The 18,894-nt window shown below is 44.1% G+C and overlaps 1 protein-coding gene and 1 long non-coding RNA gene across 3 annotated transcripts; one reads left to right on the top strand and one right to left on the bottom strand.

Moving 5' to 3' along the window:
* Positions 1-9,994: 9,994 nt before the first annotated feature.
* LOC148160030 (uncharacterized) lies at positions 9,995-10,842 on the bottom strand. Its single transcript, XR_015762730.1, has 2 exons — positions 10,704-10,842; positions 9,995-10,342 (listed from the first exon to the last, which is right to left on the bottom strand). It is a non-coding gene; the product is annotated as an uncharacterized LOC148160030 (long non-coding RNA).
* A 66-nt stretch (positions 10,843-10,908) lies between these two features.
* aasdh (aminoadipate-semialdehyde dehydrogenase) lies at positions 10,909-18,894 on the top strand. Of its 2 annotated transcripts, none has more exons than XM_014990142.2 (14): positions 10,909-11,235; positions 11,314-11,434; positions 11,845-12,119; positions 12,191-12,383; positions 12,456-12,697; positions 13,121-13,227; positions 13,328-13,500; positions 14,231-14,465; positions 14,550-14,662; positions 15,247-15,889; positions 15,963-16,126; positions 16,266-16,391; positions 16,525-16,656; positions 17,393-18,894. In XM_014990142.2, the coding sequence occupies exons 1-14, from the start codon at positions 11,000-11,002 to the stop codon at positions 17,780-17,782; spliced, it is 3,150 nt and encodes a 1,049-aa protein (XP_014845628.2). In that variant the 5' UTR covers positions 10,909-10,999; the 3' UTR covers positions 17,783-18,894. The 2 variants fall into 2 exon arrangements, with proteins under 2 accessions (XP_014845628.2, XP_014845627.2); XM_014990141.2 differs by having other exon boundaries at positions 13,091-13,227.

The raw sequence follows: 18,894 nt of genomic DNA, 5'->3' as shown, positions 1-18,894 counted from the left end.
TTTATTTCAATTTTTCCATAAAAAAAAAACAAGGAAATGTCCTGGTAATTTTCTGCCAATACATTTTCTCGTTTTTTACGGAATTTCAACAGAATTATTCCATAATTTAACAGTTTTTTTTCCCCTTAATTTAAAATATTCAAACTGTTAAATTGGACTGATATTGATATCAGATAGTAACACTGCTGTTATGTCAGATTTACCAGTACTTTATTTTGTCAATTTTTTTATATGATTACTCGATTAATCGTAAGAATAATCGATAGATTACGCTATTACTAAAATATTTGTTTACAATAGCCCTAATTATATAAATAAAATAGCATTTGTAGGGGGATCGGGATCGCCTCCATCCTCTTCGACCCCTCACATCTACCTCTACATTGAGGGGGGGCTAGTGTACCATGAGAGGTACACTAGCCCCCCCTCAATGTCTCTCCTTTGCCCCCCTCCTTCTACAGCCAGACCTCCTCCCCCTTTTTGCAATACGCCGTCTGTCCGCCCCCCCACCACTCAACGGTACGCTAGATCGTCCCCACCCTCTTCAACCCCTCACATCTACGTCTACATTGAGAGGGGCTAGTGTACCTCTCATGGTTCACTAGCCCCCCTCAATGTCTCTCCTTTGCCCCCCTCCTTCTACAGCCAGACCTCCTCCCCCTTTTTGCAATACGCCGTCTGTCCGCCCCCCAGCACTCAACGGTATGCTAGATCGCCCCCACCCTCTTCAACCCCTCACATCTACCTCTACATTGAGAGGGGCTAGTGTACCTCTCATGGTTCACTAGCCCCCCTCAATGTCTCTCCTTTGCCCCCCTCCTTCTACAGCCAGACCTCCTCCCCCTTCTTGCAATACGCCGTCCATCCACCCCCCCACCACTCAACGGTACGCTAGATCGCCCTCCACCCTCTTTGACCCCTCACATCTACCTCTACATTCAGGGGGGCCTAGTGTACCTCTAATGGTACACTAGCCTCCCCTCAATGTCTCTCCTTCGTTCCCTCTTTCTTCGCTTCCTCCACCCCCCACCTCTCTAAGGATACGTCAGTCCCGCACCTTCTCTCCTTCTTCTTCGAATCTCTTCTAGCCTTCCAGTCCGCCACCGTTCCCTCGGCCTCCCATTCTGACTCTTCGGTACATCCTACCCACCTTGCTCTGACTGTAACAATGGATGACTAAAGGTTTCCGGTATTCTCAGATTGAAAACTTGTACGCACTCTTAAAGCCATAATCATCCGCTCTGGTAGGTTGCAAAATTCTGCTGAGGAAACGCATCCAGTTTTGACACTCTGTTGGTGAGAAAAAATCCTGAAAACACCATTAGACATGAGGACTCAGAGGTCTGTCGTGAGTCGGAGAAAGGTCCTGCTCAGACATCTGTCCAGACTCGTAAACTGGTCCTGACTCAGAGATCTGTCCAGACTCGAGGCATGTCCTGACTCTGAGACAGGTCCTAACTCAGACATCTGTCCAGACTCGAGGCAGGTCCTGACTCTGAGACAGGTCCTGACTCAGAGACATGTCCTAACTTGGAGACATGTCCTGACTCTGAGACAGGTCCTGACTCTGAGACAGGTCCTGACTCAGACATCTGTCCAGACTCGAGGCAGGTCCTGACTCTCAGACAGGTCCTAACTCTGAGACAGGTCCTGACTTTGAGACCGGTCCTCACTCGGAGGCGGGTCCTGACTTGGAGACATGTCCTGACTCTGAGACTGGTCCTGACTCTCAGACAGGTCCTAACTCTGAGACAGGTCCTGACTCTCAGACAGGTCCTAACTCTGAGACAGGTCCTGACTCTGAGACGGGTCCTGACTCTGAGACGGGTCCTGACTCTGAGGCGGGTCCTGAATCGGAGGCGGGTCCTGACTCGGAGACTGGTCCTGACTCGGAGGCGGGTCCTGACTCGGAGACTGGTCCTGACTCGGAGGTGGGTCCTGACTCGGAGGCGGGTCCTGACTCGGAGGCTGGTCCTGACTCAGAGGTGGGTCCTGACTCTGAGACGGGTCCTGACTCGGAGACTGGTCCTGACTCGGAGGCGGGTCCTGACTCGGAGGCGGGTCCTGACTCGGAGGCGGGTCCTGACTCGGAGACTGGTCCTGACTCGGAGGCGGCTCCTGACTCGGAGGCGGGTCCTGACTCGGAGGCTGGTCCTGACTCGGAGGTGGGTCCTGACTCTGAGACGGGTCCTGACTCGGAGACTGGTCCTGACTCGGAGACTGGTCCTGACTCTGAGGCGGGTCCTGACTCTGAGGCGGGTCCTGACTCGGAGGCGAGTCCTGACTCGGAGACGGGTCCTGACTCGGAGACGGGTCCTGACTCGGAGACGGGTCCTGACTCGGACACGGGTCCTGACTCGGAGACGGGTCCTGATTCGGAGACGGGTCCTGACTCGGAGACGGGTCCTGACTCTGTGACAGGTCTTGACTCTGAGACTGGTCCTGACTCTGAGACGGGTCCTGACTCGGAGACGGGTCCTGACTCTGAGACGGGTCCTGATTCTGAGACGGGTCCTGACTCTGAGACGGGTCCTGACTCGGAGACGGGTCCTAACTCGGAGACGGGTCCTGTCTCAGAGGTCTGTCCTAACTCTGAAGCAGGTCCTGACTCTGAGACGGGTCCTGACTCTGAGACGGGACCTGACTTTGAGACGGGTCCTGACTCGGAGGCAGGTCCTGACTCGGAGGCAGGTCCTGACTCGGAGACCGGTCCTGACTCCTCTGAGTCAGTACCGATCTCTGGGTTGACCAAATTTACAGGCCCAGCTAAGCGTGGACTAAACTCAACGTTTGGTTCACTCTTGGCGGGTTCTTGCCTCTCTTCTTCGTCAGAATCGTCTCCACCACACGCAGCCTTTTTGATGAGCCCCCATGCCTTTTGTAGAAAGGTGTCTCGGAGATTGATTATCCGCGGTCGTGCCAGGGTTCTTTTGAAGCACTCCACAACCTTGTGAATCACAATTGGGTTGTTGCTTTTGATCATTTTGAAGAGCAGTTCTCTAACTACATCTTCATTGCCACAGAGAAGCTGTAAGATGTCTCTGCAGACTTTTTTTTGCATTTTCTCAAAAAACACAAAATCAATGTCTTTGACTTCTTTCCAGATTTCTGGAGCAAGCTTTCTCTGGACCGGTTCAGTGTCCTTCTGTTTGTAAGCCCCATAGCTCGATCTATTACTGGACTTGTAAATCAATCTCCACAGGATCTTTTGCACCATAACTCTCCTTTCATCTTCTGTTCCTCGCCTGAAGCCCATCCTGTTTGCGTCCCTCAAAAATTGTTCAGGGTCCATGGTTGCCTGAGTATAATCTTCACTCAGGCAGTTTTCATCTGCGTACAAGTCCTCGGTAGGAAAAAACGTCTTTCGGATCTTTCTTTTTGTGGACGTTAACATCTTCTTTGGGCGAATGGGATTCTCCAGGTGCTTTTTGAATTTTTCCACGATGACCTCGTGTCCTTCTGGATAATCAAGCAGTGCGATTAAATGCAGTTCACTGGCAAAGTGGAATGCATCTCTCGCAACACTTTGGAAAATTCTTTCAGCGAGCTCTCCTGACACCTCAGAGAGTACGTCCACATTTAAATCTCCAGTTTTTCTCAATAGCAAAATCAAAATTTTGCTATGTTGGTCCTCAAATGTGGGTCGGACAAGATGCAGAGTTGGTTCATCTGCAACCTTCTCAATTACCTCCCACAGAAGTTCGCTCAGAAACTTTCTCTTCTTATAATCTGGGCTTCTTTGGCCAGGATGGACTTTGTTGGAGAATGTCTTTTTGACTTTTGTCCAAAAAGAGGCCTTAGGCCTCACATCCATTTGCCTCTGTGGGCTTTTGTCAGTCATTTTTATTGTGGCGAGCTAAAACGTTCAAATGAATCCTGTGTCGACTGATTTGTGGTAACTGATCAGAGAATTAACTGATCAGTTGGTTATGTCATGGACTCTATGACATCATAAAGTCATCCTCAGAAGGGCCTCATGACACAGACATCATTTGAAGTCATGCTGATGACATCATTGTCAGAAGCATGGCAACTGTTGCTAAGGGTAAAAATAGCACGCAGTGAGCATGCACTATGAAAAAAAAAAATCTGTGTGCACTAAATGCATTATTCCCACAAGTCTGAACTGGCAGTGATTTGCGCAGCTTAACAGGAGGAGTCAGGGAACCATTGGACCCTCCACTTTACCGCCCTACCCATTTTTATTTGTTATTTGGGTTCCATCTCCTAACAGGCATAGAGCAAAGTGTCAATGGAACCACAACACGACCTGGTGGGCCGGTCTATCAGTCTTGTGATGCCCACTGGTGTGTGCCCACAAAAGTGAAAAAAGAGCATGCATTTCTTTAAATGTTTATGGGGTTATGATAAGATACAGGGGTTAAACACGAAGGGTGCAGTAACGGTGTTTCACCGGTAGGTGGTGTATTGGGACTCTGAGCTGCCTGTTGCTCTGCCGTTTCTCATAAGCTGAGAGAAATTGGAGTAACACAAACTGCGTCTCCCGTGTGCTCATTTACTTGAGGTGAGAATAACCATAAAGTTTATTTTAACTAAGTACTTTTATTATTTGGTACTGTTCGAGGATTGTTTAAGGAAATGTAATGTGTTAAAAGATATTATACGAGTTTTGTTGTGTTTCGGAGCCAGCAGCGGCTAGAGGAAGTAGCCAACAGGCCATGATAGTAGTTGGTTAGCACACACTGTAGCGGTGGGAAAGAGCGGGCTACTAGGTGCAACCATAGACATTAATACAGGGGTCCCCAAACTTTTTCCTGTGAGGGCCACATAATTTTTCCTTTCTCTGCTGGGGGCCGGAGTCAGTTTGTAACAGAAAAAGTGTGACGATTGCAGGAGTGCCTAAATGTAAAAATGTATTGTTTTCCAGAAAGCACAATCAAATAACCCTCTCTGGGTTCTTCACAGAAAAAATCCAGGAAATAAATAATAACACTATTAATGAAATAAATACCGTATTTTCCGGGCTATAAGCTGCAGACATCTCTGCCGCTCCAGGTTTTCCACAACGATGCAGCAGCAGAGCGGGGTGTACAGCCAACATTTGAGTCATAACAGGTCAATTGAATATCACATTTATTACGGTTGAAAAAGAAAAAGTTGCCAAGTTCAGATTTAACTGAACCGATTACGGTAGTTTACGAACGGTAACTGTAACAGTAAAAGTGCTGATCCTTCGTGTCTGCTACTAGCATGTGCTAAATGAAAATAGGCGCTTCCTTCTAGGGCTGTTGTAAACGAATATTTTAGTAATCGAGTAATCTATCGATTATTCTTACGATTAATCGAGTAATCGGATAAAAAAATTATAAAATGAAATATTGGTAAATTTGGCATAATACCGGTGTTACTATCAGATATCAATCAGTCCAATTTTTCATATTTGAGCATCCCTAACAGTTGCTTTTTTGTAGTTTAGAAAACTAACCTGTAACAATAATAGCTCACTTTCTAAGTTAACCAGAAGAAAAGTTATAGAAAAATCTGAAATTATATTGAATTTAATAACAAAGAGGCAGGCTCACAAATATGCTTATAAAAATGTCTACAATCCAGCTTTTAGTTTATGTATTCATCTTCAGTGAGTTTAATAGATTAATTAAGCTCACCTTGCCACCTAACCTGTCACGCTTTGGGTTTGAAAATACGGGAAATGCCGCCTGGAGTGGGAGGAGAGGGCGAATGAACGAACGTAAGATGGGGTGGAGGGGAGGAAATAGACCAGCGGACTGACGAACCGTTAGACCGGGGGACGAACACGGGGGGGGAAGCAATACGGGATATTTACGACACCTTCACTGGTCACACTCAGAAACTCATCTACCACCCATGTACGATGCGCTCCGCCACCCGTTTCTTCAGACCGGGATATGAAATTTATTGTGCGGTTCGTCGGTAAAGCTACATTTACACGGTAAGCATCAGCTAATCAGCCGCCCGCCCTGTTCAGTCTATCCGCTCACCTCAGCGCTCTTCCCGCTGTTCGCTTTCAACCAGCAGCCCCGGAGGAGAAATGCTGCCGTACTCCAGGCATTCCCCCAGTCATTTTAAGGATGCTTATTGGTTCCCCAAAAACGATAAAAAGTCGGGCATTATCATCAATCAATAAAATCCCCACGGGCCAATCTTGAAGATTGGACTTTATGCCGCTGAGACTTAGCTTTTGTCAACAACTCAGAGGCGGAAGTGAGAGCTCCGCGCAACGCAAATGAAGTCCCGGCCGGAACACGGTGCGCTAACTAATAAAACATAAATTAACGAAGCTTCGAGGCAGGTAAATTTTCCTCGAGGAATTTTAGTAATCGAGGTACTCGAATCATTCGAGGAATCGTTTCAGCCCTACTTCCTTCTTCATCTTTAGATTTCAACGGCAGCTTGCATCCATTATTGTTGCACTACTGCCATCTATTGGATCCTAATATATATATATATACCTCAAATTCTCATAATGATCCCAGTATTATAAAAAAAAAACTGAAAAATCTTCTTTTTCCCCTCAATGTGATTTAACTGATCAACAACATTCTGAAATTTCAATTCCCTATTAAAACCTAAGTCTGTTTTAATAGGCGCTTTCTTCTTTTATTTCCAATTTTGACTTCCTATGATTCACTTCTTGCTAAAGAGCCCCCTGGTGGTTGAAGAAACCACCAATGTGGAGGCGGGCCGGATCCGGCCCGCGGACCGTAGTTTGGGGACCACTGCCTTAAACTCACAGAGCAACCTCACTGATAAGCAGCACTGTTCAAAATGTTTTTATAAAATATACACTGCTCAAAAAAATAAAGGGAACACTCAAATAACACATCCTAGATCTGAATGAATGAAATATTCTCATTGAATACTTTGTTCTGTACAAAGTTGAATGTGCTGACAACAAAATCACACAAAAATCAATGGAAATCAAATTTATTAACCAATGGAGGCCTGGATTTGGAGCCACACAAAAATTAAAGTGAAATGTTCCCTTTATTTTTTTGAGCAGTATATATTGGTATGTAGAGATCACAGAAGACTGAAAAGTGATTTTTGGGGATAATGTGCTGAGCTGGAGCAAATAAATCTGGTAGAAATCATCAAAATGTTTTTGTTCTTGTCATGTTTAAATGTTTAAATGCACATTTTAAATTTAGGTAAAGATGATATGAGTAAAAATCTAAATGCAGTGTTTGAAAAAATTAAATAATAAAAGTAATTTATTAGGAAAATGTAACCAGAAATAACTGGCTTATGGAATATTTTTGCTCATTATTTTTCTTCTTTAAAGATTTATTTTTAATTCAGTCCCACCTTGGACAGCCTGCTTAAGGAAAAGCCAAATCATCCATCCATTTTCTTACACCCTTGTCCCTTAGGGGGGTCAAGAGGGTTGCTAGTGCCGATCTCCAGCTAACGTTCAGGATGAGAGGTGGACAGGTCGCCAGTCTGCCGCAGGGCAGCACAGAGACACACAACCATACACACACACCTAGGGACAATTTAGACAGGCCAATTAACCTGACAGTCATGTTTTTGGTCTGTGGGAGGAAACTGGAGTACCCAGAGAAAACCCACACATGCACAGGGAGAACATGCAAAGTCCATGCAGAAAGACCCAGTCTGGGAATTGAACCCAGAACCTTCTTGCTGCAAGGCAGCAGCGCTACAAACTGTGCCACTGTGCAGCCTGAAAAAGCCAAACCAATCAAATTTAAATCTGGGCTTTAACTAGGCCACTTCAAATCCTTTTTTTTTCAGCCAATCAATATCAGACCATCTATTGTGCTTTTGATCAAGTGAGTGTTTGAATTTCTACATTATGTTAGATTTATGCCAGATGTAACAAGATGCACACCTTTTATTCAGAACTCAGACGATCGGATTTAAGTTTTAAAGTCGTTTTATTTGAGATTATTAAGCATCACATATCAGAACTTTTCTTTGTCACCACATGATTCCCCAGAACAAACGTCCTCTTCACAAAGCCCAAGTTTGGTCATTCTTTGGACAAAGAATAAAGAATAACGAGAGGGAGGCAGAGGAGGTGGAGGAGGACACTCGCATGTTTTGCAAAAAAAAAAGTCAGAATAAAAACTATTCTCTACTCCTAATCTCCCACAAACTCACTCCCACATGCAAACATGTGAGTACAGAACACTGTAAACCTGAAAACTGAATATTTGTGAGTAAGAGACACAAAGAAAACCAGGTATAAATGTTTCCATGTGGCTCTAGGAGCATCAGGCCAACTCTGTTGGGCCCTTCCCAAAAAGCTTTGGGAATGGCCTAGTCAAAGTATAGTTTCTTTTTACATCCCCCAAAGATGGCTATGTAAACTTTTTAGATTATCAAGTGAAGATTCTTTTGTTAACTTATAAAGTTTTAAGTGGGTTAGCCCCCCCTTATCTTTGGGACCTTTTAAGTTTCCGGTCTGTGTCCAGGACTTTACGATCAAATAATCAGTTACTACTGACGGTTCCTCGGACTCGACTTAAGAGGAAAGGAGATCGAGCTTTTTCTGTTGCTGCTCCTGTTTTATGGAATAACTTACCTTTCCAGATTAGATCTGCCCACAGCCTGGATCATTTTAAATAACTTCTTAAAACTCATTTTTACTCTTTGGCATTTAATTGATGTATTGTTTTATACTCTGTTTTGTCATTTGTGTCGTTCTTGTACAGCACTTTGGTGCAGTTTTATACCTGTTTTAAAGTGCTATATAAATAAATTTGACATTGACATTGAAGCACTTTGAGCTTTGAGATGTAAAAATTAGAGGTACAAGAATTTACACTACATTATGTAGTTTGATGTACATTGATTAAATAAAAGGTTCAATTTTAGTAATTTTAATGCAGCTCTGCTGTGATTTAAGCATTTGTTCGCTCCTCAATATAAAACCTAACTTTAATTGTGTTAAATATGTTCCATTGAAACCCAAACTGAGAAGATTATTCTAGTGAATCATTATTTTTTATCACTGAGAGCAGCTTCACCGTTCACTGGAAACGTCCTGTTTTCATTCAAGATGCCCGTTCACATAATCAGCTTCTCTGCCTTCTGTTTTAACTCTTCAATTAACTCTTACTAACGATGTTAGTATTTATTCCCATTACTAGTCAGATTAATTATTTTTATTTTAACAACCAATCAGAGATGGAATCTGGGACAGAAGCAATGTCACATTAGGCAGCCAATAATAAAAAAAGTTGTTTATTTTGGCAGGCAGAGAGATAATGAATGGATCTATATACGACAATACACAGAAATATAATGTGAATATTTACTGTAAACTAAATTAATTTAAAAGTAAAAAAAAAACCTAAACAAAAATATATATAGATTATAAAAATCTGGTAAATAAGTTGAAATCAAATTATTTCCAAAGCATAAAAAAGTATTCAGTTTAAAGATGATCAACAAAGATGGAGATCAAACTGAACATATTCTAATAATAAAAGCTTTAATAAATAAATAATAATAATAATAAAACATATTTGAAGATTTTGGGACCTCCTACATAAAACTAGATTTAGATTTGGCAAGAGTTAAAGTCATGTTTAAAAGATTTGGTTCAAGTAATTGAACGTGTGTGAGAGGACAGATCTGAGGCTCTAGATGGTGATGGCTGCTGGAAGGAAAGATCTTTTGCAGGGGTCTGTTAAGTGAAGTTTCACAAATCACAAACATGATTCTAAATCTAGTCCAGGTTTGAAGTGTCTAGGACAGGGGTCACCAACTCCAGTCCTCGAGGGCTACCATCCTGTAACTTTTAGATGTGTCTCTGCTCAAACACACCTGGATCAAATAAACTGCTCGTTTCCAGCCTATTGCAGAGAGAAATGAATGCTGGTGAGGGAATTCAGACATTTTAGAGCAGAGGTGAATCTAAAAGTTGCAGGATGGTAGCCCTTGAGGACTGGAGTTGGTGACCCCTGGTCTAGGAGTTGTAGTTTTTTAATTAGAGCAGTTCTAGTAATGAAAGAGGTAACAAAAATTGTGAAAATCTAACTTTATTGAGTTTTCACAAATCAGGAAAAGGTTTCACAAATCACAAACAAGGTTTTAAATATTCAGCTTGAAGAAGAGAATAATCCAGTCCAAGTTTCAAGTGTCTAGGTGTAGTAGTTTAGTTTTTAAACTAGAGTTGATTAAAGATGCGGAAAGTAGTGAAAAATTAAGTGGAATCGCCCTTTAGCTATTGGAAGCTGGAATTGGAAACCAACTTCAGCTTCATAGCTGAGATTGAGTCCAAAATCCGATGTGAGATTCATCCGTGCTGCAGTGAATCCGTCTCTCCTTATAGATATCTCCCTCTTCTTCCTCACATCGTGTCTTTAGGAAACTTTCAAAACAAAAACGGAAGATTTGGGATGTATCTTACTAGTGAAAGAATTACATATAAATAATAGCCTTTACCATCTGTGTAAACTTTGCTGGTGAATGTTATAACACACAATATAAGTTTTATAATATGTGTTATATTGTTTCATTTCTAATATAGGCTCTTGTGTCAGATAATCTAAGTCAAATGTTGGAGAATAATTACTTTTTTAGATTTACGGAAACTCAGCCTTCATAGCGGGGCTGAACCCGTATTACACCAAGCACTGTAGCTAATGTTAGCTGGTATCTCGCCGGTGGACATAAATACAGTAAAGTAATATTCTAATCACAAAATATACACAATAATATGTCCATCTTACTTGTGAAATGTTGTCTGTGAAGCCCTCAAATCCATAGATCCGAACAACAATATCCCTCAGTGCTGAGGCATCTTCTGCTGTTTTGATTGAGCAAAGTAGGAGGGACGACCGCTCCAAGATGGCCGCCGTATTTCCTGCGCCGGAGCGGCCAATGCGGGGTCTACTCTTACATTATGTCTATGGCTCCACCCGCCCATGTGAAAACAGAAACGTCTGTGATGAGAGTGCTCTCAGTCAGAGTGTCAGTACGTCCAGTGGACAGGAATGATTAGGCGGTCAGTGAACGCCTCATCGGAATGCCTGCTCGGACCCTCCAGGATCTGGTGTCCGCCGCAGCCTCTCTGCACCCGGACCGAGCCGCGGTCCTGTATGACTCCGGCTCGGGAGAGACTCCAGGGTCTCTGCTCTACAGAGAAGTGGTCCAGCTCGCCGAGGATCTTTCTGCTGCTTTACTTCAGACCTGTTCTCCTCGCGGCGGTGCTGTCGGCCTGTACTGCAGCGATGATCTGCTGGTCCCCGCCTGGATTCTGGGGTACGTTTGGACCACTGTTGTCTCCTGGTTGTCTGGGTTTCAGACTTTGTCTCCTTACTACGCTTCATTATCCGTCAGGATCCTGCAGAGTTCTGCCGCTTACGTCCCCCTGGACCCTGAGGCTCCAGGACTTCTCACTGCCAGAGTAATGAGTCAGTGTGGCCTCAAGTACTGCGCTGTGAATCGGGACCTTGTGCAGGTTGAATTAGTTTAATTTCAGTTTTGCAAACGTTTTCACACCCCTCGAACTTTTACTAATTTTGTCACAGCTCTACATATAATCAGTGAAGATTGGGAATCTTGGCGGTGGCCCAGAGCGACATTAGAAAAGTGGGAGCATGAAGTCAAAAAATAAATATAACATTTATACCCTGAACAATACAATATGGAGATGTGACTATGTGGTTTCTGCAGGACTGCATTTTTTCCCCAGAATCCAACATGATTTTCTCCGTTGTAAAATGGCTGAACAAAATACATAAAAATTTAAATGTGTAGAAAGCTTTTTTTTCCCCTGTATAAGCAAGACACTTATTGCAAATATTATTTTTGTTAGAGTCTTTTTCTATTTGAATATAAACTCTTATTCTCCTTTACTCTCCCATTTAGCGTTTTCAGGAGGCTGTAGTCGATCTCGTCCCTGTGGAGGTTTGCGTGGAGCTGCCCCAGCTCAGGCTAACCTTGATGCACATCGAGCCTCGTCCAGTCGCCGAGGACGGACCTCAGAGAGCCGGCGGCTGCGATCCCTCTGATAAAACCGTTCCCCTGAAGGACTCCGGGCGCCCAGACTTGGCGTACATCCTACACACGTCCGGAACGACGGGTCCTCCCAAAACCGTGAGGGTCCCCCACAGGTGCATCGTCCCCAATATTCTGCACCTGAGGTCAGTTTGGCTGTTTTTCTTACTTCAGAGGAGCGGATGTGAAATAAGAAGCGGCTTGTTTCTCTGCTCAGATCTCTGTTTCAGATGAGCGCAGATGATGTTGTTTTTCTCGCCTCCCCTCTGACCTTTGACCCGTCTGTAGTGGACATATTTCTGACCCTGTCCTCGGGGGCTCTGCTCCTCATAGTCCCCTCGGTGATGAAGAAGATGCCCGGTCGACTCGCCCAGATGTTGTTCAAACATCACCGAGCTACAGTTCTTCAGGCAAGCGACTGTGTGCAGACTGAGAGTTAAGCTGAGAGACTCTTTGTTGATGAAGTTTTTTTTTTTTTTCAGGTCACTCCCACTCTGCTGGTGCGGTTCGGTCACGGTATTCTGAAACGGGACGTGCTGTCACCAGGATCCTCGCTGCGGGTGTTGGCTCTGGGCGGAGAGGCCTGTCCTTCTCCGGCTCAGCTGAGGAGCTGGAAACACGAGGAGAATAAAACCGCCGTCTATAACATCTACGGCGTCACCGAGGTCTCCTGCTGGGCCTCCTGCTACAGGGTACCAGACCCTCAGCTGCTGTGCAGCAGCCTGTGAGTGTTTGGACACGACCAGCATTGATTCGTCATCATTAAACTGGGGCTGCAACTAACGATTATTTTAGCAATCGTTTATTCTTATGATTAATCGATTAATCAGATTTTTTTTTTTATCGTCTCATTCTCCAGATTTTTCATTTAACCATTAAACCATTTTTGTACAATAAAAGAAATACATAAAAAAATGCAAATGAACAATTACATATATGTTTTTAAAATAAGAAAATAAAAATTTAGTAAATTTGAACTTTGAGAAACTGTGACTATGTTCTTTCAGAAACTGGCCTTTTTTTAAGCCTATGATGAAGTTCACAATTAATCGATTACTGAATTTGTTGACTTATTTCAGTGATTGATTAATCAGGATTATACGATTAATCGTTTCAGCCCTGCATTAAACACTGCGGGCGTTTGCAGCACGGCGTCCTCTGTACCTCTTGGGACTCCCCTGATGGACACGGTGGTGGAAGTCCGGGATGAAGACGACTGCATCATCACAGAGGGTGAAGGACAGGTGTTCATAGGTGGGACAGATTTTTATTTATTTATTTATAATTTTTTTAAACATTGCATTCTTAAATAAATTGTACTGGAGACAGCGTGATGTATTCTTTTTTTGAACAGGTGGAGAGGACAGGGTGTGTCTCCTGGATGGAGAGGACACTGTTGTCCCCGGAACGATGAGAGCAACAGGAGACTGGGTGAACGTTAAAGACGGTCAGCTGTACTATCTGGGACGGAGAGACAGAATGATCAAACGGAACGGGAAGCGAGTGAACTTGGACAGCTTGCAGCAAGTGAGTTCACTGAGAAATTAGAGTAATTTTGAGTGGACAGCTGTTTTGGGAAGGTTTTGTTTTTAAAATTTAAACTATCTCCGCTTTAGACCTTTTATTTTCAGAGATATTCTTACTGAGTTTGGGCTACTTAGTGAAGAAGAAGTGGCAAAAATCTCAATGTCTAAATGCATAAAGCTCGTAAAGATAAGCAATTGCAGCAAAGAAGGGCTCCATGAAGTTTGGTGCCGAATGTTCATTGCTGTGTGACTATTTTAATGCTGGGATGCAGTTGTATTCAGAAATTTTAACTTTCTGAAGTCGGATTTTCCACTGGGAAACTGGGAGCAACTCTAACTACCCCCAGTTGTTACTTGTGCACTTCACGTTTCAACATGGCCGCTCCTCGCCTCAGCAGTAGTAAGATGTGGTTGGAAACATGTTTAACAAGACTCATGTAAAAGTTAATCTAAAATCAATGCAGCGCCTTCAACTCCAAACTGAACAAACTAAAAGTGATGTTTGCTTATGGAAACTAAAGTTTAAAACCATGTTTGTAAGAAGTATTGCAAACACTTGGTTATGGACGGCGCCATGTTTAAATTCAGAACGCTGTTGCCTCAGGTCTGACGTCAAACCCAGCTTCATTTCAGGTAGCTTGAAAGCTGCATAAGACACACTGAACTGAAAGCGACAGCATATGGAGCAGCTCAGAGTATTTATTTATTTTTTATTGTCCCATCTCTTCCAGCTAATCCTGAGTCTGCCTCAGGTGGAAGCCTGTGCTGTGGGTCTCTATAAAGAATATAGACTCCTTGCCTTCGTCGTTGCTTCAGCTAGCGAAGTCCATCTCCACCAGGGGGAGCCAGAGGGCGCAGGTAGAGATCTCCAGAGGCTCATACTGAAGCAGCTGTCTCTGCTGGTGTCCGCTCACTGCATTCCCGACGCATTGGTTCTTGTCCCGGCTTTATCCCTGACTCCTCATGGTGAGCTTTAATCCTCAAGTTCTGGAGGCTTTTTTAAATAATAATAATAACAATAAAAAAGTTCTAATGTTTGCATTTTACCAGGTAAAGCAGACATGAAGGCTCTGATGAGAATATATGAAAAACAGAGGGAGTGGTTAAGGTCGTCACGGCTGGAGGTCGGAAAGCTAAAGCAAACTCTTGAGACTCTATGGCAGGTATTACCCTGTTTAAAGCTGCAGTATATAACTTTTATAAAACTATATATGTTTTTTTTTTGTTTTTTTACATATTTGTTTAAGCTGTCACAATGTCGTGGCAGCATAGCATGAGACAAATAATGTGGGGAAAAATCGAGCTCCTCCATCCAAGTGCTACTCTTGTAATCTGCAGAAATGCACCATTCAGGAACAACCAATCAGTGCCAGGGGGAGGATCTCAACACTGCCAATCAGGCTGTAACTTACCTTTACAGGAAATTTGTTTATCTGTCGTCATGAGTGGATATGTCGTCAACAGACTGTGTTGTGGTGAACTAGCTGTAGTCTAGGAGAGAGATAGGCAGACGGTGTGAGCAGAGTACACATGCATGATTGACAGCGCTAAAGCCTGACTCTGATTGGTTGTTTATAACAAAGCGGTGTATTTCTGAAAATGGCACTGGAAGAAGGCAGAAGGCTCAATTTTTTCCACAAATGATCTGTCTCATTCTGTACAGCCACAGCATTGTTATAGCTTTAACAAACATGTTGAGAACATATTTTTATGAAAGTTACATTCTGATGACACCTTCTGTCATCAGGATACATTAGGCCTCCCTGCAGATGCGTCCATCGACGAGCGGTCCAACTTCCTGTTTAGTGGAGGGGATTCCCTGAAGGCACTGCGTCTCTGTGAGGACATCCTCGCCGCCGTGGGAGTGTCCTCTCCTCGTCTGCTGGAGGTTATACTGGACAGGTCCTTCTCAGAGGTTCTACGCCACGTAACGCAGATGCTGCCGCCGGAACCGGACGGCTCGTCGTCCTCTAAGAAACGGGCCGCTGAGGCTCCATCTGGGGTTCCAGCAAAGAAAGGACCTAGATCTGACCGGACACAGCAGGAAACACTCGGGTGTAAAGTCGTGAGACGAGGCGGCGAGGTGCAAGGAACGAACTTCAGGAGCGTAGATGCTGGTGAAGAAGAACCGCTGGACGGAAAGGACGTCGGCGTTCGCCTCGGTCCGAGCTGGTCCTCGGACACCGGCAGGTGCGTGGACGCCTCCCCGGTGATTCTGGTCCGGGACGTCGCCGACGAACAGTCCAGAGCTACGGTGTTCATCGGCTCCCACTCCCACAGGATCCAGGCGTTGGACCTGGCCGGCGGGAACCTCCTGTGGGAGCGAGTCCTCGGGGACAGGATCGAAGCGTCGGCCGCCGTGTCTCACTGCGGCTCCCTCGTTGTCGTCGGTCAGTGTCGGTTCTCCGAGTGTTTCTCTGACGCGTTTGTTCTTCTGGATCACTCCAGCTTGCCGCTTTTCAGGTTCCTACGACGGCTGCGTTTACTTCTTATGCACCGACTCTGGAGAGACGAAGTGGGTGTTTAAGACGGAGGACGCGGTGAAGAGTTGTCCTGCTGTGGACCCTTTCACCGGCCTGGTGGTGGTGGGCTCACACGATGGACACGTTTACGCCCTGGACCCTCAGGTTAGTGTCCACTTGTTTGACTTTTTGATTGCTTGAACTCCTCTGTTAGTTTATATGTGGTCGTTGTCTTTCACCATTTGCTTTTCACTGCACTAAAGCTTAATGGAGGTGAATGAAGATGTGTGTCGTTGCTGTTTAGCTTCGGCGGTGTGTGTGGAAGCGAGACTGTGGCGGCGGAGCTGTGTTTTCCTCGCCGCACCTTGAGTCGTCTCGTCGACGGCTGTATGCGGCGACTCTGGGAGGACGACTGCTGTGTCTCAACATGGTGAGACTCTTGTTTGTGGGAAACTAAACATCTGAAATGAGAATTGTTCGTCCGCATTTCTTTAATATTTTGAGATCATGCCTGGAATGCGTAAGAGAGCGTCACCTTGTGTTCGTGTTTGTGTCTCCGCTAGGACAGCGGGGACGTCCTGTGGTCCTACTGTAGAGACAAACCTTTCTTCTCCTCTCCAAACTCGTCCTGTGGACACATTGCGATCGGCTCAGTGGACGGAAACATCTGCTGCCTCAGCGACTCCGGGGAACTGGTGAGGAAATGAAACGTTGACTCCTTTCTTATGCTCTTAGATGTATGTGCTGCAAAAACCCAAAATCTAAAAGTATGTTTGGTCTAATTTCTAGTGCAAATATCTTAGGACACTTGGACAAAACTAACTTACAAGTAGTTTTTCAGTAAGATATAGGGGCTTGTTGTAAGTAAATAATTCCTTAATATGGATGAAGAAGTGCTAGTTCCACTAGCAGATTGTTTCACATATAAAATGGGAAAAAATGTCTAGTTTTAAGTAAGTAAGATTTGACTTATTCCAAATGTCCTAACATATTTGCACTAGAAACTAGATCAAAATTACTTGGTAAGATTTAGTGTTTTTGCAGTGTACTTTTGACTTAACTCTTGAGGAGCTTGTACATTAGGTCATTTTTTCAGTGGTTTAATTAGTAACTTCTAGGATCTACTGTCATGTGAAACAATTAGGATTATCCTGCAGCAGCATGTGTTTGCTAACAAATTTGGGTTCATATCAGTTTGATCAATAAATAAACATTTAAAAGCTGAAGAAAATTATTTCCCATATTGATTGAAATGCCTAAAACTACTTGGACCTGTTTTATAACCAACAGGCTATAAAAACCTGCTATTTTAGTGATAGATTATCCTATAAAGGCCCAAAGCTAATTTTATATTGATGCGTACATCTGTTGTTTTGAAAGTATCTAACTAGTGCACCTGTGTTTTTGGTTGGTTGTTTTTTTTGTCTGCAGCTGTGGCAGTACCGAACAGAGGCCCCGGTTTTCTCCTCCCCGAGCTTCGTACCGGGACAGCAGAGGCTTCTGTGCGGCTCCCACGACGGCCGCCTCTACTGTCTGAGCTGCGCCGACGGCTCTATAGTTTGGACTTTTCAGACATCAGGCAAGGTGTACTCCACGCCCTGCGTGTTTCAGGGCTCTGCTGTCGGCCGCAGGGGGGCTCTGGTGGGCCTGGGCTCCACGGATGGCACCGTCTGGATCCTGGACGCACGAGATGGCCGCGTTCTGGCGTCGTCCGCCCTGCCTGGGGAGCTGTTCTCATCGCCGGTTGTGTGGGAACAGTCGCTTGTGATCGGGTGCCGTAATGACTATGTGTACTGTTTGAACCTGACTGGTAATGTGTAGGGGGTCGTGATATACGTCTGCACTGATTATACAGTTCTGTTCAAATAATAATAGCAGTGTAGAAAATGAAGCGAGGAGAGCAGGGAAGTTGACCAAACTTCTGGAAGGTGTAAGTAAAGGATGGGGCTGGTTCCTGACCTGAAACTGAGAAGCTGTTCATTTATTGGTCCGTTTGAGATTACTGTCATAATAAAAAGCTCATTCTGAGGGTATTTCTCTTTAGGCAAAAGCCCAAAAAAAAAAAAAAAACTATCAAAAACATGCTGTGGCTTGAATTCAGAGTTTGATCATTTGAGGTTCCTAAACCTTTAAAGTTTATTTTTGGGCCATTCCACCTGCTCGTTTTTTCAAAATGGTACTCTCTAGGCTTCACCTGGGCTTCCTGTAATTGTTACAGTATGGATTACTCCATAACTTATAACTGACTGAATATTGGCAGCATTTGTTTTACATACAGACACAATTTTATTCATTAGTTAAAAAAAAAAACAATTCTGTTGAACCACTTTTCAAAAGCAATGTCTGATTTAAATGGGTTAATTTTAAGTAAAAATGTATTTGTTACTTTTGTCAGTTTCAAGTTATGTCAGTGGCCATTCACAGAGGGGTACCAACAACTTTGTCTATGTGTACATCTGCTGGTTTTCTATTACTCTGCTACAAATACAAGTAAATTTGCCATATAAAAATTAGCCTCGCTTTCCTGCAATATGTCCGGACTTTCTTCCATTGAAGTTGATTTCTGTTCAATTTCAACTGGGCCAATCAGCAAACAGGAGAAGTTGTGAACGATAACGGTGATTTTCTGCACTGTTTCAGAATTGTAGTTTTAGAAACGGCAGCGGAGGAAATGAACAAAGCCGTTCAGTCCGTGTTGGCTACACTTACAAATGCTGAATTAACATTCAAAGCCACTTCATTGGGATCAGCACTTCTCTCCTGGCAGCTAGGATGGTTGTTTACAGCAATTTCCGGTCAAACCGGCGCCTTAGATACGTCACAGGCAAACATTAGCGATTGGGTAAAATATAAAACCTCAGAGTCCAATGGTTTCTCAATAGCCGAGAGCCCAGAACCTCTGTAAGAAGCAATAAAAATTTTTAAAACAAAAA

The sequence above is a fragment of the Poecilia mexicana genome, unplaced genomic scaffold (assembly GCF_051168715.1).
Source record: "Poecilia mexicana isolate PSO_F unplaced genomic scaffold, ASM5116871v1 scaffold_4, whole genome shotgun sequence".
In the NCBI taxonomy this organism is placed as follows: Eukaryota; Metazoa; Chordata; class Actinopteri; order Cyprinodontiformes; family Poeciliidae; genus Poecilia; species Poecilia mexicana.
The sequence above is the reverse complement of the archived record's forward strand: the minus strand, read 5'-3'. Positions and strand labels throughout refer to the sequence as shown.